General features: G+C 38.6%; 1 protein-coding gene across 6 annotated transcripts in view; it reads left to right on the forward strand.

Moving 5' to 3' along the window:
- Positions 1-17,191: 17,191 nt before the first annotated feature.
- The window catches only part of PSIP1 (PC4 and SRSF1 interacting protein 1), a 48,320-nt gene continuing 42,610 nt past the window's right edge, over positions 17,192-22,901 (forward strand). For all 6 annotated transcript variants that reach the window (XM_081278624.1, XM_081278625.1, XM_081278623.1 and 3 more), the window contains exons 1-3: positions 17,192-17,375; positions 17,863-18,074; positions 21,820-21,896. In XM_081278624.1, the coding sequence (XP_081134750.1) occupies positions 18,003-18,074; positions 21,820-21,896 (149 nt within the window). In that variant the 5' untranslated portion in view covers positions 17,192-17,375; positions 17,863-18,002. The remainder of the gene's footprint in view (positions 17,376-17,862; positions 18,075-21,819; positions 21,897-22,901) is intronic.

Below are 22,901 nucleotides of genomic sequence, written 5' to 3' on the forward strand. Positions count from 1 at the left end.
CCAAAAGCTCACGTGGGAAACAATGAAAGAATGTTCAGATGAGAAATGATTGAGTTGTGAGAGTCCTAACCCAATCAGTGATTTAATCCCCTGATAGGGATTACCTGAGTGGTAACTGAAGTGGTGGGGCGTGGCTGCAGGAGGTAGGAATTGGGGCGTGGCTTTGGGTATATGTTTGTATCTGGTGAGAAGAGCCTCTCTCTTGACTTCCTGATCACCACGATGCCAGCTGCTTCCCTTCTCCATCGTCTCCTCCATGATGTTCAGCCTCACCTGAATCCTGAGGAATGCAGCTGGCCTTCCATGGACTAAGACTGAACCATGAGCCCTCAAATAAACCTTTCCTCCTTTACAATTGTTCTGGTTGGGTCCTTAATCACAGCAGCAAAAAAAACTGACGAAAACAGTCAGTAGATAAACACATAATAGTTTCTCAGCTCCACAGCTGTACAACATTTATGACCATTTCCTCAGCCCTGCAGTTATCCGACTATTGCACTATGTGTATGTGGAAATTCCCACTTGAATTTCATAATGAGCATGGGCATATCCTCCTCACCTGCCCGCCCCCCCCCCCTTTTTGTGGTAGGGGGAGTAAACTCAGGGTGCTCTAGTACCACTGAACTACATCTCCAGCCTTTTTTTTTTTTAATTTGATATAGAATCTCAATACTAAATTGATGAGGGTGGCCTCCATATTGTGAACCTCCAGCCTCAGCCTACCCTGTCACTGGGATTACACTGTGCCTGGCCCATATTTCCTCTTTCTATCCATATATGCTAGGGAGAAATTAAATGGTTTATGGTATTCCATCTTATACAAAGGGGAAATGTATAACTGCATTTAAGAAAATCAAGTTCTATAATTCTGAAAATCCTCAAAAAACTGTGCTGGTGTTCATCAGTGATGATGTTGAATATGAAGAAAATGCTCTAAAATACTACCAGTGTATTGCTTACTCACACTGTTATATTACAAATTTTATGATGAGAAAAATAAGCTTGAGTGAATTCATGCAACATGAAATAATTCTGAATCTCAGAAGCCCATGACACTGAAACACCACAAAACAAAACAATAATTTGCAAATCAAATCAGTGGAGATAAATTTACAGATTACTTTCCTCAATTCTGGATTTATATTTTCATAGTGTTTTCTTCTATCTTTAAGTGTTTCAAATTATTACTTTTATCTTCCTTTAAAAATATATCTATATAGTTTTTTCAGTACTGTGTATGTTTTATTTTGTGGTACTGGGGACTGACCCCAGGGCCCCATACATGCTAGGCAAGTGCTCTACCACTGAACTACATCCTCAGCCATATATATTTTTTTCCTTTTTTTTTTAGAATTTTTCCACAATACCTTTATTTTATTCATTTATTTTTATGTGATACTGAGGATCAAACCCAGGGAGTGCCTCACAAATGCTAGGCAAGTGCTCTACCATTAAGCTATAGCCCCAGCCCCCCCCCTTTTATATTTTTATTTTGAGACAAGGTCTCACTAAGTTGCTGAGCCTGGCCTCAAACTATCCATCCTCCTGCCTCACCCTTCCAAGACACTGGATTTAGAGGCATGCAACACTGCTCTTTTCTTTAATACTGTTTATAAAATATTGCCCATGGGTCTGGCATTGTGGCTCAGTGGTAGAGCACTTGCCTAGTATGTGTGAGGCACTGTGTTCGAGTCTCACACTGCATATAAATAAATGAATAAAATAAAGGTCCACCAACAACTAAAAAAATATTAAAAAAATAAAATATTTCCCAAATCCTGTGTACTATAAAACTAATTCTGTTGTGTATAGTTAAATTGTAATATAAGTACTAAGACAATATTAAAATTTGGAAACCTTATACAATGCTTCCCGACTAAAAAAAAGGTATATATAGAGTTCATAAGGAGGGAGAATTCAGTTCTCTTCTATAAACTCAAAGAGTTGTTAATTTTGCCCTATGTTGGTACTTTTTACTTTCTCTCTTGTTTGTAGATGCTATGTACTTTGAGCTCCTATGAAGGGTAAGGATAATATCTTAGATGCTCAATAAATATCTGGAGTTGAATATATATTGATTAGTTAAAATGAAAGTGGGAAAACTACACCACCCAATCATAAATTACTAGCTAGAAGTAGTCATTTATAAACAAGTTTAGGCAAGAAAGAACAAGATGAATATAATAAAGAACATATAATAATTGCACTCACAATAGAGAAATGAAAGGAAGGAAAACAGAAATATAAGAAACAAGTACACACACACACACACATACACACACACACACAAAGTTAAGATTGCCTGGCAGCATGTTATAGCCTAAATCCAAAGAAGGAACTCCTATTTCTCTCTAGAAGGTAGGTACCAGAGCAGAGAAAAACTAGTTTCCACAGTGAGATTAATGAGGACAATTTAAAAATCAGGCTATTGGGTTGGGGATGCAGCTCAGTGATAGAGCACTTGCCTAGTGTATGGAAGGCCCTGTGTTCAATCCCCAGCACCACAAAAACAAAATAGTAAAACAAAGAATCAAAAGGAACAGAAGAAGTGGACTAAGTTTTAATCCCAGCCCTCCAGGTGGTACTACTTTAATTCCCTAGTGATCAGGGTTCCAGTTTCCATTTATATAGTCAATTTAGTGCAGTGGTTTGTTCTATGTCAACTTGATTAATCTGGAAAACATCTCCAAAAATTCCTTCTCCGCAGGATTCCAAATTAGATCTGTTCAAAAGATGAGTTGGAGTGAGATTTGAAAGGTAGACATGAAGTAGCATTCATTGCTCTCTGAAAGTCACTGTGGTTAGATATAGATACAGATAGAGAGGACCAGCAGATTCTAGTTTATTCTTGATCTTCTTGGATTCACATCTGGCTCCTTCCCAACTTATGACCCTGGTGATCCCCAAAGGTCCCAGGTCCAACACCAGATGCTTGGCAGCTGCTCACAGAGGTAGCAGCTGAACAGCTTCCTACAGATCTTGCTGTAAGCCTTCTCTTTAGTCCTATTTTGGCAGCAGGACATGCATGGCTTCTCAGACTGACTTGCTAATTACTGCTTCTCTAATCTTTTAGCATGCCTCTTGGATCTGTAACTTCTACACCTCTTCCCATGATTGTGCTATGTTTACTTCCTGTGTAAAAAAGAAAGAAAAGGAAAAAAAGAAAAACTCTAATCCTGTAACTCCTAATGATTTAGCTTCTCTAACCGAAAAAGTTACTATTTTCAGAAGAAACTGAGCTCATTGAATCATTCTCAAATAATTATTTTTGGTTTTAAGTTCGGATGTGAAGAGGAGAACCCTTATAATTGTTTAATGTGAAGCATGAAATGATTCATTTGATTGGATCTCTGATCTCAAAGATCTTCTAATCTAGTTAGGGAGAAAAAAGATTTACCCACATTGGTTATGCAGGTATTTATGTATAGATATTCCGTTCATGACCCCTTTCCCACTTGCACATTGCAACTAGCAGTGACTATGTAATGGAATTCTGTCCAATGGGTCATAATAAGATAATAAAAAGTTTCCTGGGGACCTTTGTTTTTTGAATAAAAAGAGATGGACTTGGTAAGCCTATCCCTTCATCCTGTGCCCCTTCTTCTTTCCTAAATTCATATGTAGCTCCCAGATGAGCAGTCACCTTCTATCCATGAGTATACCAGTCTGTAGGAGGATAAGATCAAGAGATACTGGCTTTCAAGTTATCCAGCTGCAATGTCATCATCTGTCCAGTCCCCCCAACTTTTGGGGGGGCTGGGGAATGAACCCAGGGCCTCAGTATGCTAAGCTTCTGCTTTACCACCCCAGCCCCTTTATTTCTTTTGCATAAGCCATTATAGCAGGATTTTCTATTAATTACAGCTAAAAGCAACATTTCAAAGTTTTTGAGGCAGGATCTCACTATACACTGCCTATTGTGGCCTTGGACTCCTGAGCTCAAAGATCTTCTCTCCTCAGCTTCCCAGAGGCATTTTTAAGTAAGACAAGATGTTAATTTTAAAGTGATATTATGAAAGCAGGGAGTATATGATTTCAGTATAGGATGACAAGTTTAAAAAAAGAGAGAGACACATAAGAGGTATGACCAGGTTTGGACCTTTTTTTTTTTTTTTTCGGGGGGGGGTACCAGGGATTGAACTCAGGGGCACTTGACCACTGAGACACATCCACAGCCCTATTTTGTATTTTATTTAGAGGCAGGGTCTCACTGACTTGCTTTGTGCCTCACTGTTTCTGAGGCTGGCTTTGAACTCTCAATCCTCTTGTCTCAGCCTCCTGAGCCACTGGGATTACAAGCATGTGCCACTATGCCCGGCCCAGGTTTGGACCTTTATAAGAGAAGAAAAGAAAATTGATAAGCAGAAAGCAATTGAAGGACACTTCTTTCTTTCTTTGGGTACTGGGGATTGAATCCAGGGATATTTTACCACTGAGGTATGTCCCTAGTCTTTTTATTTTTTATTTTGAGACAGAGTTTTACGACATTACTGAGGGTCTCACAGAATTGCTATGGTTGGCCTTGAACTTGTTATCCCCCTGCCTTGGCCTCTCAAATTGCTGGGCACAGAGGTGCATGCTTGTAATCCCAGCAGCTCTGAAGGCTAAGGCAGGAGAATGGCAAGTTCAAAGTCAGTCTCAGCAACTTAGTAAGGCCCTAAACAACTCGGCGAGACTCTGTCTCTAAATAAAATATAAAAAGGGCTGGGGATGTGGCTCAGTGATTGAGTGCCCCTAGTTCAATCCCAGGTACAAAAAAAAAAAAAAAAAAAAAGTTCTCTCAAATTGCTGGAATCAACAGATGGGCTCCACCCATCTGTTGGAGGAGGAGGGGGAGGAGAAGTAGTACTCAGCAGCTGAGAGACATCTCAGAAGATAATGGTATGGGGAAAGGCATAAATCAAAGAGAGAAAAGCATAAATCAAAACCAGTATCTGGGTTGGGGGTGTAGATCGCCTGCCTAGCATTCATGAGGTCTTAGGTTCAATCCTCAGCACTGCAAAAAGAGAAGAAAAAAAATGCAAAACCATTATCTTAATTTCTGCATGAGAATGAATTTCTCATACTAGAATGAGTTTGCAGAGAAAAGAAAGTTAACAGGATAATGTAGTGATAGGAAATATTTACCAAACACCTTTTATGTGTTAGGTATTTTAACTTTGAGATATAGTCATAAACAAAACAGAGTGCCCACCCTCACAGAGTTAAATTCATTGGCTGGACAAGGTGGCCCATGCCTGTAATTCCACAGATTGGGGAGGCTGGGGCAGGAGGATCTCAAGTTTGAGGTCAGCCTCCGAAACTTAGTGAAACCCTGTCTCAAAATTTAAAAAGCAAAAAAGGGCTGGGAATATAGCTCAGTGGTAAAGTACCTTTTAATTCCCAGTACTGAAATAAATACATAAATAAATTCCTTGGACATAAAGGTTAAGATATGAATAATGGGCCTGGGGATGTGGCTCAGTGGTAGGGTACTTGTCTGGCATGTATGAGGCCCTGGGTGCAATCCCTAGCACTGAAAACAAACAAACAAAAAAACCCCACAAACAAACAAACAATCAAACTAAAAAGTGAATAATAAAGTGGAGGCACTGAATGTAAACTATTTTACCCCCCAGAAGTTTGGTGACAAAAGAAGGAAAAAAAATAGGTCCATTGTACATTATAAATAAAACAAATATAAGAATTCTCTGGAGGGGCTGGGAATGTGGCTCAGGCGGTAGCGCGCTCGCCTGGCGTGCGTGCGGCCCGGGTTCGATCCTCAGCACCACATACCAACAAAGATGTTGTGTCCGCCGAGAACTAAAAAATAAAATATTAAAAATTCTCTCTCTCTCTCTCTCTCTCTCTGTCCCTCCCCTCTCTCACTCTCTCTTTAAAAAAAAAAAAAAAGAATTCTCTGGAAGATGGAGTAAAGACAGATTTTGGGGTCCAAGGAATGGCACAACATTGAGTTCTGTGCTGGGTTTTCTATTTGCCTCATATGTCTTGGACTGGGTGCTGGAGCAGCCAGCAACTGGAAATATCAACAGGCATTAACAGAAGAGACCTTCAGAAAGTAACACATGGTGGCACATTCCTGTAATCCCAGACAGTCTGGAGACTGAAGTGGGACGATCACTTGAGCCCCAGCATTGGAGACCAGCCTGGGCAACATAGCAATAGCAGGACCCTGTCAAGAAGAAGAGCAGGAAGATGAAGGAGAGGAAGAGGAAGGAGAAGGAGAAAAGGAAGAGGAAGAGGAGGAAGAGGAGGTGGAGGAGGAGGAGGAGGAGGAGGAGGAGGAGGAAGAGAAGTAGTAGAAGTCATCTCCAGGAAAGCCTTCTCCAGGAAAGGGACTGTCTAATAAGACACACACACACACACACACACACACACACACACACACACACAAAACATTTTGACAATTTGACAATTGTGGCCCTACTCTAACCAAACAAAATGGAACCTACCACCATGCTAAAAGAAGGAAACAGGGGCTGGGGTTGTGGCTCAGTGGTAGAGAGCTTGCCTAGCAAATGGAAGGCACTGGGTTTGATCCTTAGCACCACATAAAAAATAAATAAAGGTATTGTGCCCATCTATAACTAAAAGAAAAAAGAAAGAAAGAAAAACAAATAAAAAATTTAAAAAAAGGAAATGTGGAATGTTGGGATGACAGAAAGATAACGGAAATAGTATAAATATAATATAGTTTACTTCTTTTCTTGAGTTTAATAAATTAGGTTTTATGGTTGAAGCTTTCACTTGGCTGTAACAAAGCAACTTTCCTTTTCTGGTGTGGAGGTACCAAGGTGGGCTCAGTATGGAGCCAGGACTTTTTTATTTTGCCAAATAGTAACATTCCTAGCTGAGTCAGTGAAGCCAGATGGGCAGAGGTAATGAGATGTGCCTCTCTCCTCCTAGCCATGGTGTCAGCAGAGGCCCACTGGAGAGGGCATGGGACAACAAGTTACGCCCTATCATCCCCACCACTCAGGGAGGGGGACCAAGTAGGGAACCTGGACTTCCATCTCCGCCTAACAGTCACAAGGTGGCACTCCTCTCACAGGTGCAGTGTCAGACAAATCTGAGGAAGGACGACAAAGAGGCTGAAGGAGAGGCAACCACAAAAACAAAACCCCGAAAAAACTAAAAACTATACAAAGAAATACATTAAAAAAAAAAACACTATGGATAAACCAAAATTCTAATAAACGCTAATGAAAGTTCAAACAAACTGCAGGGATGTAAATAAAGAAAATGTCAGGAAAAAAGTAAAATAAAGTAAACAAAAACAAAGTGAGCTGGGCACGGTGCTGCAGGCCAGTGGCTTGGGAGGCTGAGACAGGAGGATCTCAGGGTTCAAAGCCAGCCTCAGCAAAAGCAAGGTGCTAAGCAACTGAGACGCTGTTTCTAAATAAAATACAAAATACAAAATAGAGGTGGGGATGTGGCTCAATCTCTGGTACCTACCCCCCAAAAGGGAACAAACAGACAACAAAAAATTCCAGAATTAAGTCCTACATATCAAGAGTTACAATAAGTACAATTAGTCTAAATATACCAATTCAAAGACAGAGATGAGAATACAGGCTGGGAATACAGGCTGGCACCACCATATCACGTGGAAATGTACTTCAAATATAAAAAGTGGTCATTTCAAAAGAAGAAAAACACCAGAGACAGAACAAAATATCATGTATGAGAAATATAGTTCATTTTTACTTACTTATTTATTATTATTATTATTTTGGTGCTAGGGATTAAACCCAGAGGTGTTTAACCACTGAACTACATCCTCAGCCCTTTTTTTATTTTTTATTTTGAGACAGGGTCTTACTAAGTTGTTAAGGGCCTCACTAAATTGATGATGCTGGCTTTGAACTTGTGATCCTCCTGCCTCAGCCTCCCCAGGTGCTGGGAATACAGGCTGGCACTACCACATCACGTGAGAAATGTACTTCAAATATAAAAAATGGTCATTTAAAAGTAAATAATTGGAAAAGTCCTATCACACAAATGCTTAAGTAGCTATGTTAACATTAACATAGAGTAGATTAAAAGGAGGATTCAAAAGAAGAAAAACACCAGAGACAGAACAAAACATCATGTAATGACAAAAGGATCCATATATCAAGAAGACATAGCAATTCTAAATGTCTATACACTGAACAGAAAGAAAACAAGAGAAAGGAAGAGAAAAAAAAATACCCTCTAGGGGCTGGGGATGTGGCTCAAGCGGTAGCCCGCTCACCTGGCATGCGTGCGGCCCGGGTTCGATCCTCAGCACCACATACCAACAAGCATGTTGTGTCCGCCGAGAACTAGAAAATAAATATTGAAAATTCTCTCTCTCTCTCTCTCTCTCTCTCTCTCTCTCTCTCTCTCTCTCTCTCTCTCTCCTCTCTCTTTAAAAAAAAAAAATACCCTCTAAAACGTACAAGTTCAGCAGGGCCTCAAGATATAAAACAGACAAAAATCAACTGTACATCTATATACTATATATGAACACTGAAATTAAAACTGTAATCACTCCAAAAACTGAAATATTTAGTTATAAAACATGTATGGGACTTAAAGGCTGAAAACTACAAAATACTAATCAAATAAATAAAAGAAAACCAAATTAATAGAAAGATTTCACAGCCTAGTAAAGATTTTAATTTTCCTCAAATTGATGGAGGTCTCATTTCTATCAAAATTGGAACAAGGAGCTGGGTTGTGACTAAGTGGCAGGGCACTTGTGTAACATGCTCAAGGCTCTGGATTCAATCCCCAGTACCCCTTTCCCCCAAAAAACCCAACAAGGCTTTTATTGTTGTTTTTAATAGATAAAGACAAGTTTATTCTAAAATTTACAGGAAAAAGCAAATGAACAAGAATATTCAGAACATTTTTTTTAATGAGAATAAAGTGGGAGGAATCACTCTATCCACTTTTATGATTTATTTATAGCTTGCATAATTAAGATTCTGTAAGAGTATGTTAGTAATCAAGATTATCATTTGGAGAGACCCACTGTTCACTGGAACAGAACAGAGAGATAATCCCACACCAGTATTATTTATCTATTTATTTTGGTACCAGGAATTTTTTTTTTTAAGAGAGAGTGAGAGAGGAGAGAGAGAGAGAGAGAGAGAGAGAATTTTTTAATATTTTATTTTTTAGTTCTCGGCGGACACAACATCTTTGTTGGTATGTGGTGCTGAGGATCGAACCCGGGCCGCAAGCATGCCAGGCGAGCGCGCTACCGCTTGAGCCACATCCCCAGCCCATTGGTACCAGGAATTGAACTCAGAGGTACTCGACCACTGAGCCACATCCCAGCCCTATTTTATATGTCACTAAATTGCTTTAGTGCCTTACCATTACTGAGGCTGGCTTTGAACTTGAGATCCTCCTGTTTCAGCCTCCTGAGCCTCTGAGATTACAGGTGTGCGCCACTGTACCCGGCTAGTATTTTTGATTTTTGACAGGGATAAAAAAGCAGTTCACCAGGTGCTTAGCAATTTATTGAGAGCCTGTCTCTAAATAAAATATAAAATAAGGCTGGAAATGTGGCTCAGTGTGGTCGAGTGCCCCTGTGTTCAATCGCTGGCACCAAAAACAAAAAAAAAAAAAGCTGTTTAAGGAAACAGGAATAGTCTTTCAACAAACGTGCCGGAGCATTTGGATAGCTATAGAGAAACCTCAACCTAAACCTCACACCCCGTCCAAAATTTAACTTAAAATAGATCACAAGTTTTAACAGAAGATGTTAAATGGTGATGCTTTAAGCAGAAATCATGGGAGGAAAATTTTGGGGAACTAGGACTTGGTGAAATGTTCCTAGACATAATAAAGATATAATCACACACCACAGGAAAAAAAAAATGGATAAGTTTGGTTTTATTGAAATGAAAAACTTTTAGTCTGTAAAAATCCTGAAAAGAAGACAAACTCCAAATTGGAAAAGTATTATAAATCACATATCTGACAAAGAACTCTTGTCTAGAATACATAAGGAATTCTTGAAACTTAATAGTAAAGACCCCAATCTAGGGGCTAGGGTTGTGGCTCAGTGGTAGAGCACTTGCCTAGCATGTGTGAGGCACTGTGTTCAATTCTCAGCATCACATACAAAATAAAATAAATAAAATAAAAGGGGCTGGGGCTGTTGCTCAGCGGTAGAGCACTCGCCTAGCAAATGCGATGTGCTGGGTTCGATCTGATCCTCAGCACCACATAAAATAAATAAATAGGGGCTGGGGATGTGGCTCAAGCGGTAGCGCGCTGGCCTGGCCCTGGTTCAGTCCTCAGCACCACATACAAACAAAGATGTTATGTCTAACGAAAACTAAAAAATAAATATTAAAAAATTCTCTCTCTCTCGCTCACTCTCTCTTTAAAAAAAAAAATTAAATAAATAAATAAATAATAAAGTTATTGTTTCCCAACTACACCTAAAAAAAATTTTAAAAAAGTTCCATCAACAACTAACTAAATATATATATATATATGTGTGTGTGTGTGTGTGTATTTTTTTTTTTTTTAAAGAAACCAATCTAATTAGAAAATGGGCAAAGAATATGAAGAGGCATTTCATCAGAAGGATATACAGGAAGTAAATAAGTACAGGGCCATTCAGGAAATGCAAATTAAGACCAGCCCTATTAGAAAATTAAAAAAATAAAATGCTAAGAATGATGGTGAAGATGAGAAGAAATGTTTCTCATTCATTGTGGTGAATTGTAAAAGGGAGAATGTTACAGCCACTCTAGAAAATTGTTTTCCAGCTTTTAAAATAATTTTTAGTTTTTAAAGTTTTTGATGGAAATGGGAATTGAAGCTAGGGGCACTCTACCACTGAGCTACATCCCCAGCTCTTCTTATTTATTTATTTATTTATTTATTTATTTATTTAATTTTGAGACAGGGACTTGCTAAAATGTCCATGGTAGTCTCAAACCTGTGGTCTTCCTGTCTCAGCTTCCTAAGAAGCTGAGATTATAGGCTTGAGTGTTTGGAAGTTTCTTAAAACAACAACAACAACAACAATAACATAACAACCAGTGGGGGTTGGGGGTAAATAGCTCAGTGGTAATTTGCACCTGGCAAACTAAGCAGGGAGACCAAAGAGGCATAAAGATCAAGTAAAATAGGATTTGAGACCAGCCTGGACAATATCGTGAGACCCTGTCTCAAAAAACAAACAACTAAAAAAAAAAAAAAAAGCAACCCAGCAGCAACAAAATAAGTATGCAACTAATTAGCACTCCTGGGCATTTATCCTAGAAGTGTGAAAAGGTACCTTTATATAACTCTACCCAAATGTTCACAGAAGCTTTACTTGTAATAGCAAAAATCTGGAAACAACTGCAGTGTCTTTCAATAGGTAAGTGGTTTAACAATTTTGTACACACATACTATGAAATCCTATTCAGAAATAAAAAGCTAAGAACTATTGATACCAAAAAACAAAAACAAAAAACCAAAAAACTTGGATGAATTTCAAGAGCATCGTAAAGAGAAGTGAAAAAAGCCAGTCTCCAAGGTTTACATACCTTATGACATACCATATATATAATATTCTCAAACAACAGAAGTATAGGGATAGAGAAATGACTTGTGATTGAAAGGGTTAGGAATTGGGAGTTAGAGGAGAAGATGATAACTTTTCCTGTATACTCTGATGGAATAGTTCTGGATCTTGATTGTCATAGTGGTTGCAGGAATCTACAAATATGATAAGATGGCAGAGAAAAATATTTATACAATATACCATGGTCAATTTTCTGGCTTTGTCATTGTTCTCTAGTTATGTAAAATTTAATTGTTGGGAGAAATCCTTGAAGGGTACATAGTACCATTCTGTATTATTTTTGCAACTTCCTGCAAATCTATAATTATTTAAAAATAAAAAGTGAAAAAAGAGCTGGGTATGGTGGTACACTCCTGTAATCCCAGTTATTTGGGAGGCTGAAGCAGGAGGATAGCAAGTTCGAAGCCAGCTTCAGCAGTTTAGTGAAGCCCTGAGTAACTTAATGAGACCCTGCCTCAAAATAAAAAATAAAAAAAGGCTGGAGGTGTTGCTCAGTGGTTTGGTGCCCCTGGATTCAATACCAAATAAAGGAAAGAAAAAAAATCTGTGTAACTTTGACAGCATTTCTCTAGCTTGCCTGTTTGAACTCCCCTTTCCCCAATTTATGCTTTTTTACTTTCTCAAGTTATGCTATTGTTCTCAGAAAACAGCTGAGAAAGCTGACCTACAAGAATTAAAGGAACAAAGATAATAAAAGACATCATCTGGCCAAAATCAGGAAGTGAGAATATACAGGAAAAGGAAGAAGACTGTAGAATAAAGAAGAGGTGAAGAAGGAGAAAAGACACACACAAAAAAGGTAGAAGAGTAAAAAAGAGGTGGTACATGGACATATGGGATAGTACAAGCCTTAACTGAAACTGCACATGGAGATTTAAGAAAGAAGCAAACCAAAAGTCTGAGATGAGGAATGATGACCCATAATCCCAGTGACATGTGAGATTGAGAAAGGAGGATCACAAGTTGGAGGCCAGCCTCAGCAATTTAGAGAGACCCTCAACAACTTAGAGAGACTCTGTCTCAAAGAATTAGAGCTGGGGATGTAACTCAATAGTAGAGTTCTTCCTAGCATGGATGATGTCCTGGGTTCCCTTCCCAACACTGCAAAACATTATAAATAAAAATAAATTAAAGGACTGGAGATGTAGTACTAGGGATATGGCTTAGTGGTAAAGTACCACTTGATTCAATCCCCAGTAGAAAAACAATAAAAAAATTCCACTGGAACAGCACACAGTCTAGGCAAATTTACAATATACATTCATAGTTCACCTGTCAATCCCTGCCCTTGCCCAATTGCTTTCTGACCTATCCAGTGAGTCCAGATTCATTCAGACTTTTCTTATTCTCTGTGTCTGAAAACAACTCTTTTCTATCCATTGGTAAACCTGCTTAGCTGTATGTCTAGTCATTGTTTCACCAGCTAATACATCTTGGTTTCTCTCCACCTGAGACTAAAACTCCAATGCTTCTTGATTTTCATGGGGAGGAAATCATTCTTTGATTATTGCTCTTGACTTTTCCTGTGTTCTTGCTAACTTCTCACTGGTTCTTTATCATGAGACTTAAAACATCAAACATAAGAAAATAAACAGATCAATAATTCCTGTAAATGCTATTAAGTGTAAGGTGTGTTGCTAATTCTGTGTATTAAGGTGGGGAATTAGATAAGAGATATGAACCAAGTGGTTATCATTGCTAAATTTTTTATAATAAACATTGAATCTCATTTATAAAGATTTCCATTCAAATGAATGTATTTTTAGTGAAAAAAGTCAGTGCTTTTAAGGGGTCAATCTTTAAATACAGAAAAACACATAAAGTCAAAACAAAAATAAATACCAAGTATTTTTTTTTATTTATAAATTTTTTTTAGTTGTAGACGGACACAATACCTTTACTTATTTTTTTTTAATATTTGATTTTTCATTGTAGTTGGACACAATACCTTTATTTTTATTTATTTATTTTTATATGGTGCTGAAGATCGAACCCAGGCACTTGCACATGCAAGGCTAGTGCTCTACCGCTAATCCACAAGCCCAGTCCCTTATTTATTTATTTTTAAAGATTTTTTTAAAGATGGACACAATATCTTTATTTATTTTTATGAGGTGCTGAGGATTGAACCCAGTGCCTCACATGCACGAGGCAAGCGCTCTACCACTGAGCTATAACCCCAGCCCCTATTTATTTATTTTATGTGGTGCTGGATCGAACCCAGTGTCTCACATGTGCTAGGCAAGCACTCTACCACTGAGCTCCAACTCCAGCCCAAACAGAAGGATTTCTCAAAGGTTTTAGGGCTTTGTCAGGGTTTACCATGTGGTGCCCCTTCCTTTCATTCATTCAATAATTATTTATTTTTAAAAATTAATTGAGTACCTGAAAAATGCATGCCCTGATGAATAAGATAGAATCTACTTCTAAGTAGTCTAAAGACTAGTAGGAAATATTGCAAAAATGATGCCACTGGAAGACGATGTCAGAATCTTTCCAGATGTAGTTTTTGGATTGAGTCCTTTAGGTCCAGAAGGAGTTAAACAGAATGAGCCGGTGGTGGGTCAAGCTGGGGAATGGGGTGGGGTTGAGGGAGATGATTAGGAAATCTGAAGCTGGAATAAAAGTACTGGATTGCTTTTACTTCAGCATCTTTTTCTAATTATAAGCCATTCTGCCTGCAGACTTGCTGCTTCCCTGCCCCACCTAGAGGCCCTTTGGGATCACAAAAAGGGGTGGCCTTGAGAACTGAAGGGCTGGAAGGTTGTCTTGGCTGCTAGAATCCCTGAATGACCTTGGGCAAGTTGTTTAACTTCTGTTTTATTCATCTGGAAAATGGGAATGGTAACCCAGGTTACATGACAGAATGTAAGTCAAGCTTCTGCCTCAATACATTAAGATTTCCCTTGATTTAGTTTTGGAAATTGTATTATTTTTCCTGTGGATAGGTGCGTGAGGCATGGCTGGGGAGAAAGCTCTCCAAGTGGCAGTGTTGTGCTCAGCCTTTCCTCTTCTCCATCCCCTCCCCTCCATTTCCCCCCTCTCAGATTCAGAATTCCTGCTCCCAGGGATCCTGGGCTTTTGTTCTCTGGAGGCTGAAATGTCCACCTGTTTTGCTCTGATTTGCTGTTTACAAGGTAACATCTGTTGTCTGTAGGCTGTCACAAATTGAAATTGTCAAAATTTATGGACAGCAAGGGCTAAGTATTAAAGTTTGTTCACACTAACATATCAATGCTTTTCCATTTTCCCTCTACTTTTTTATTTTCTGAGGACCTCCCCATTGACAGTAATCACACCTTCTTTACTAGCTGCTGCCTCTTCAGTTTTGGTCACTAATTAAAAAGTTTAGCATCAATTAGATTTTATTATATATCTGTCTTTCCCACATGATTTTAAGCTCTTAAATCTATAGTAGGATTGGCCATAACAGTTTGTCAAACTTGAATATATATATATATATAATATATATATTATATATATATATATATATATATATATATATATAAAACAATCACCTGGGGATCTGGTTAAACTGCAGAAAACAATTCCATAGGTCTGGGGAGGGGGTGAATTTCTACCAGGCTTCCTGGTGAAGCCCATGCTGCTGGGCCCTGACCACACTTGGAGTTGGAAGGCTTTTACAGTTAACAGTGTTGAGAACAAAGGAGTTGCATAAAAAATGATTTCTGAGGGATGCTTTGGATTCGAGAATTCAGTTTCTTGGACTTTTCTTCAGTACAATTTTCTGCCCCATTCCTATGCATGATTTGCCACCAAATGATGATTATTTCTTTATGCAATTTTGTGCCCTTCCTCGCCACCTTCATAGTCTCCAAACATGCACAGAAATGGATCATTTAGTAGTTTCACAAACCTCTTTCTACTATCATCTACCTTAAAACAGTAAGAAAAAAATTTTTAAAGAATAATTTTTATTTTTGGGCTGGGGATGTGGCTCAAGCGGTAGCGCGCTCGCCTGGCATGCATGCGGCCCGGGCTCGATCCTCAGCACCACATACAAACAAAGATGTTGTGTCCGCAGAGAACTAAAAAATAAATGAATATTAAACAATTCTCTCTCTCTCTCTCTCTCTCTCTCTCTCTAAAAAAAAAATTTATTTTTTTCTTGCTCTACAACCAATGATAGCTCCATAGTAGTCAACAAACTCAAATTCAGGATGAGAAAGTTGGAGCCATATCACCAACAATTTCCTCTCCCTTGCCAATTCCCTTTTTGCTCTGCATGGAACCCTCTGCAAACCTTAAGCTACAACTTAGTTTTTTGAAACTCCTTGCAGGTCATTTTACTTTGGGAATATAAATTCATTCCTTTTGAAAAGGCATGCTGTTTTTGTATATTCAATAAAGCTTTTTCTAATTTATTGTCAGTTGAATACTTTATTTAAAGCAGTAGTAGCTATGTATCAATAATTACATATTTTAATATTCTTTTAAAATATATTTTCATCCCTTTTAAAATAGGAAGTAAATGTGCTTGCTCATAGCTATATCACAACACCAAAGTGGGCTTAATACACAGTAGGTACTTTTGAGGGGGTTCAATGAAGGATGAAACAAAATTTAAGATTAATTTTATTAATGCTCAAAATGCCTTATTCACTAGATATTTATTGTAAACCTGAATGAATGGTAAAGAACACAATAAGACAATACTGGTGACATAGCTCTGGTAAGATTAAAAATATTAAATTATCAGATCACATCAAATGCTGGGCATATTATTACCAATATATTAATGACATGCATAAACTAAAGGATCAAAAATAAGGTAATCTTTAAAATCCCTTGAAAAGTATTTTGAAATTTGGTAACACTCACTGTACCACCTACCAGTACCATTCTACTGGGGAAATGAAATTCAGAAGCAGCTAAAATTTAGTCTGGGCCCAAACCCACATCCTATTTAACAAGCTTATGCTTTCCTGTCATTGTTTTTTAACCTTCGCATTTTGCATTTGTTGGGACTGCATTTTTTCTTAACAGTTCTTGGTGATTTAAATGTAAAAGAAATGAATGAGACTTTCTCATATTACAATCTCAAGGAAAAGCAGACTGTAAGGTTCATTCAGCGAGGTGCATGGCCTACAAGCTGCATACCCTGCAACCGCTTGGTGCTCCAATTTTATCTATGGGTTTTTGTACAGCTCCTCTTTTTTGTATGATGCAAATCGCCCAAGAAAGAATTAAAGCCTCCCCGCCCTGGGAAACGATGCAAAAACAGGCTGCCTGTTTCTCCCTAATACGCATCCAAGTGCGAAGGGCCCAGATATCCACCCCCAAACCCGATACTCAACAATCGCTTCCTCCCTCCCCGCCTTTTACATACAGTACACATACAAATACACACACGCAGAGCAGCCAGCAGGGGCGGGCCAGGCCCGACCATTCCACAAACCGCAGGGGAGAACCACAGACACTCCAGCTATTTTCCCTCACTTTTTCGTTCTTTCTTATCTATTTCTCTTTTCTGCTGAATACAATTATTAGTGAAAAGGTAACATGAGGATCTAGGGTCTTCAAAACCTCCGCTCTGGAGTCACAGACTTTGTGGGGGTGCTATACTATCCCCCCTGCCTCAGCGAGCACTTGGTCCCGCCCCAGTGCTAGCGGGCGCCGAGCGGGAGCCGCGCGGGAGCGGCGCAGCGACGGCGGCGGCAGTGGTGGCGGCGGTTGCGATTCTTAGCCGTTGAGACGCCTCTGCGGCAGCTGGTGGCGCAGGTGGCTTGCGTGGACGCGGGCGGAGGCGGCCGGCCCGCCACCGCAGCCTCAGCGCCCACGGCCCCGGCAGGTGAGCGGGCGGCGGTCACTCGCCCCGCCCCCCACCCTCGCTGGCCTCTCTGTTGGCTGTAGCGGGGAAGTGGACGCGGCCCGGCCGAGGGGCGATCAGGGGCTGCGACCGTCGGGGAGCAGGTTGTGGGGGAGGTTGTGCGTGGATGGAAGGGAAATGTCCGCCTTAATCCATCTTTCTCGTCACTGTATCCGCCTCCCTTTTGGGTGCTTGAGCCCGTGGAAAAAGCCCTGGAAAAGATGGGGCGGGAGGAGTGAATCTGGGGTAGGGCAGCATCCCTGCCTCAGGTGGTGGCGTCTTTCAGGCTAGGGACCTGCTCCAGCCTGGAGGGGTAGCTGCGGAGGCCGCGCTCTCCGGGAGGAGCGGGAGGCGGCCCTCCTCTTACTCTCCCACCCCCACCATTGCCGTCCCTGCCCCTCCCCCTCCCTCTGCGGCCCCTCCCTTCGGGTTTCTTCGCTTTAACCATCCTCCCTGCTGTCCCTCGCAGGCCCGTCGGGACACCCCGAGGCATCCTCCCCCGCCCGCCGGCGAGGGAGCCTGGGCTCATCCGCGCTCCCGCATCTCTCTGCCGCGCGCACCGCCGCATCTCCTCTTGGTTTTGGGACCCCAGGCCTCGCCCCCCGAGACATGACTCGCGATTTCAAACCTGGAGACCTCATCTTCGCCAAGATGAAAGGTTATCCTCATTGGCCAGCTCGAGTAAGTGTTTTGTAGCCTTCGCGTTTAGCGGTGCTGCCTTCATTCTCAGAGGCCTTCTTCCTGCCATTTCTATTATTTTTTTCCTGTGTCCTTTCTGTCCCTGGATTTTCTTTATCTCGTTTGTAATTTCTCATTTTCGCTTTTGCCCGGTAATCTCCCATGTAATTGTAAAAATTTAAGTTTTCTTACATACTCATTTATTTCCCTATGGCTTGTTTTTGACAGTCATTGACAGGTGTTCTTATAGGAAATATTTAGATGACATGCCAGTTAATGTTCCACTGTAGGTGAAATTACCCAGAATAAATTTATGTTTAAAAACTAGTGAAACATGACGTTTACTAAATTTTAAATAAAATACAAAATATCAATGGAACCTATGCGAATTACAAACTCTTGAATGTCAGAAGTGTATATTTGACTAAATTGAATTTGCAGGGTTTAAAAAAATACATGAGTTGAGTTGATGAAACGTTCTGGATTTGCTTGTTTTTTTAAAAAAAAGGTGTTTAGGACTGCATATTCTTGAAAATTTTTCAGTTAGTCAATAGGAAGGTCCATAAAATTTGTTTCCACGTTTTTATTTATGTTGTTTACCTTATGACCTTGAGAAGTTATTTTACTTTTTTGTTTCCTATGGACAAAAGGAGGAGTGGACCAGATTCTGGGATCACATCTGCTGGTATAGAGTGATCTCCAAGGACCAGGATGTTTTGTGACACTTAGGAATTGAAACTGTGTGAAATACCTAAGCTCCATTTACCTTTTGTTAGATTTTCAGGGGACCCAGTTTTTAAGACCCATATAGATACAACCTAAAGAATGTTGAGATACATTAGAGTAAGCTCAAGATCTTTTTAAGATATTCTAAAGTTGTAATTATTGTTTTTTTTAAACCATTTACTCCCAATTTGCCTCAAAAATAATTAAATCCTATAGTTCTAGTTATGTCAGCTGGAAAGAGGAATGTGCAGAGATACCCATTAGATAACAGAATCATGGAGGGAGCAACTGAGAGTGCCATCCAAGTATAGTTTCTTGATTTCTTTTTTCCTCTCCAGCTATTTTATAGACTCTATTTAACATATTTCCTTTCAAAGCTTTTTTTTTTTTTTTTTTTTTTTTTTGTTAGTTTTATCATGTCTCCTTTTTCAGTGGAGTTTCACTTGAACATCTTTAATCATAACCCTTTTCTAATATTTGGCATTCTAATCTGTTTCCTTTAGGAAAATCTTTTAATTCTTACTTTGTGTATGTTTTGACTTCAAATATATTGTAAGCTTCTTGAGGGCAGTGGCCTTAAACTGGAATTTTTAAAAACCCCACCAGTCCTTAGCTACATAATCATGCACTTAAAAAGCACTATATTTAGTATTTAAATAATGCCTAGGGACCTGAACAGGTTTAAGGTCCCTCCAGGGTACTTTTTTTTTTTTTTTTCAAGGCATCTTTATTTTTGAGTTATAAAAATCTGAGGGCATCTGATACATCCATATTCAGATTCCAAAGCCACACTAGTGAGAAGCCAAGTGGAAATTCTTAAAAAATTTTCTACTCCCACATCATCCTCCCCACACCCTTCAATATGTTAGGTGACTAAGAGTTAGTGCTATTAAAAGTAAAAATAAAGTAGCTTTAGGAGGGCCAGAGTATTTTCCTTCTTTAACAAGTCTTGCTTTTAATGAGTTTATTTGGATTGCAATGGGAATTTTTTGTCATTTCCCCCCTTGGAAGCAGCTAAATTTAGTTTTGACATATTCTGTGTTTAGTCTTAGAAATTGTAAATCTTTGTTTTACAGAGTATTGAAGTTTTCAGTTGTAAAGGTAATACATCTTGTTCCCATTTTGGGTTTAACATTTTCTGTCTACATATACATTCCAAACTGGATTACTTCTAAGTCTTACATATTCTTGTAATCCTTAACTAGTTTTTTTTTTTTTAATCAATTTAAAAAAAATTTGCCTAACATTTGTTAAGCTCAGTCTGTGCTAATAATAAGCATTTGAAAAGACTCCTAAAGCTATGTAATAGCAGAAAGAAATATATGAACTAAATTGACAGAAAATATTCTTTATTTTAAAGGCTTAAGGATTTTTTTAATTCTTAGGGCCTTCCCACAAAGTTGAAATGACAGGTTGAAGTGACAGGTAGTGGTGCTGGATGGTAATAACTTTATTGGTGTCTGAAATCTTCCAGTGCAGTCACATTTATGGTCTGGCCTTCTATGGTGTAATGCTTACAGAGTCAGCACCCTTAACAGTCAGCTGATTTTTTTTTTTAATTAAATTGCTTTTTTAAAAAAAATATATTTATTTTTTACATGGTACTGAGGATTGACAGTGCTTCATGCTTGCTAGGTGAGCACTCTACCACTGAGCCACAACCCCAGCCCATTAAATGGCTTTTTTTAAAAAAAATCTTTTTTTGATTGTAGTTGGATACAATACCTTTATTTATTTATTTTTATGTGATGCTGAGGATTGAACCCAGAGCCTCGCATGTGCTAGGCGAGTGCTGTACTGCTGAGCCACAACCCCAATCCCAATCAAATTGCTTTTGAAATAGAAATTTATTAAATTCTTTCTAGATACCAGAATTTATTAAATTCTTTCTAGTTTGAATACAGGGAATAAAGGAGAGTAAAATATTACAGAAATGTTAGATATAACAAATACCATCTAATGCTGTTTTCCTTGATTAAAAGGGTTGAAAGAGAACTGAAAAAGGAATAAATAACCCCATCTGATTCAACCATGTAGATGGAGGATCTTTTCATAATATGTGTTTCATACTTTGGGAAATACTGCTTTAAACTTTTGTTAATGTCTTTTTTGGGGTGAGAGTATTGGGGATTGAATTTAGGAGCACTCATTGCTGACTCCTGAGCTGCTGGGATTATAGGCGTGGGCCACTGCTCCTGGCAATGTCTGTCTCTCTCTCTCTTTTTTTTTTTTGGGGGGGGGTGTGTTGGGGATTGAACCCAGGGCCTTGTGTATGTGAGGCAAACACTCTACCAACTGAACTATATTATAATCCCAGCCCTTATTTGTATATTTTTTGCAGTGCTGGGAATTGAATTCTTGTGTTCTTTTTTTTTTTTTTTTTTTAATATTTTTTAGCTGTCAATAGACCTTTTATTTATTTATTTATATGTGGTGCTGAGGATCGAATCCAGTGCCTCATACTTGCTAAGGCAAGTGCTCTACCACTGAGCCACAACTCCAGCCCGAATTCTTGTGTTCTTATGCATGCTGAGCAAGCACTGTACTAGTGAGCTATACCCCAGGCCAATTTTTTCCTTTACATTACTGTGTTTTTTTGTGTAGCTTTCCTACAGAAATATTGTTTAGGATTGTGGAATAGGTTCAGATACTTTATATGAAAAGCTTAGATCCAAATATGCTTAATAATTCGACAATTTTAGGAAGTTGAAACCTATGCCACTTTTTCCTGCTGGTAGGGTCTGGGATAGCACATAATAATCTAACACAATATGTTTCTGCAGAGAAACAACAGAAATACTAGCAATGACTGAATTAACCTCAGTGTCAGTCCAGGTTTTGCTACCACATGAGGTTTTGAAAAATCTTGTGTTTTAGAACTTCTTGGGTTTCAAAACTGGAGATATAGGATTATGGGCTTTTGATAATGAGTCCATTTTTTATCTGTTTTGAATGTCTTATTCTTAGTTTTTTCTGGTATGTATGATTGAAAATATTTTAATTTTTCAAATATTTCTTTTAGGTAGATGAAGTTCCTGATGGAGCTGTAAAGCCACCTACAAATAAGCTACCCATTTTCTTTTTTGGAACTCATGAGACGTAAGTCCTGTTAGCATAGAGGCAAATAATACTTAATGTTGTGGTTCATGTGACATAAAATGAAGAGCAAGTAGAGATTCAATGGGAAGATAATAAAAAAATAGAAAACTTTGATTAAAATCATTGAGATTTGAAAAATGTCTTTGAGTCTCTCTTTTTTTGATGGTTCTGGAAATTTTCTCTTATTTTTTTAAAAGAAACATACATTTATTTATTTATTTATTTATTTATTTATTTATTTGGTGTAAATGGACACAACACAATGCCTTTTTTTTTACGTGGTACTGAGGATCGAACAAGCCATCTACCTCTGAGCCACAATCCCAGCGCTCCTCTTATTTTTAAAGTAGACACTATAGGTTTGATTTTTATTGGAATAGATGTTTTCTTAATTAAAAAAGCAAAGTGTTTTCTCAGCAATCACATGGATGAGTGACAGATGAAAATAATGTAAGGGAAGTTTTAACAAGGTCTTTAGTAGGCCTATTTAGTAAAATGTCTTTTGTACAAGTACTACCTGATACCCTGTTTTAGGCTTTAAGAAAAATGCAGCCGAAAGTTGAACTGTTAATTGTAGGTACATGGCATTGTCTGGGGCCCATCACATTAATTCCCAAAGGTTATATTCTCATGTGCCTATAATTTAATTGCTTTACAAATACTATATAATCTTTGGGACTTGAAATAATTTTTTTTGTAGAATAGAATTGTGTGTCTGAGATGAGAAATAAAACTGTTGATACTGTGATTATAATTATATATTTCTAAGAGTAACTACAATGGCAATATTTGGTTATGTTGTTCAGCTGTTGTATATACTTCCACATAATTTCTTTAACAGCTTTATTGAGATGTGATTTATATACCACTGAGTTTATAGTGTGTAATTCAATTGATTTTAATATATTTTGATAGATTTTAGTGTAATTATTCTTTTACCCATTAATGATCACTTCATCCCCTTCTTCCCAGTCCTTACTTACTACAGTCTCCAATCTGTATAGA

This window comes from Spermophilus citellus (assembly GCF_964194105.1).
Source record: "Spermophilus citellus genome assembly, chromosome: 2".
Classification (NCBI taxonomy): Eukaryota; Metazoa; Chordata; class Mammalia; order Rodentia; family Sciuridae; genus Spermophilus; species Spermophilus citellus.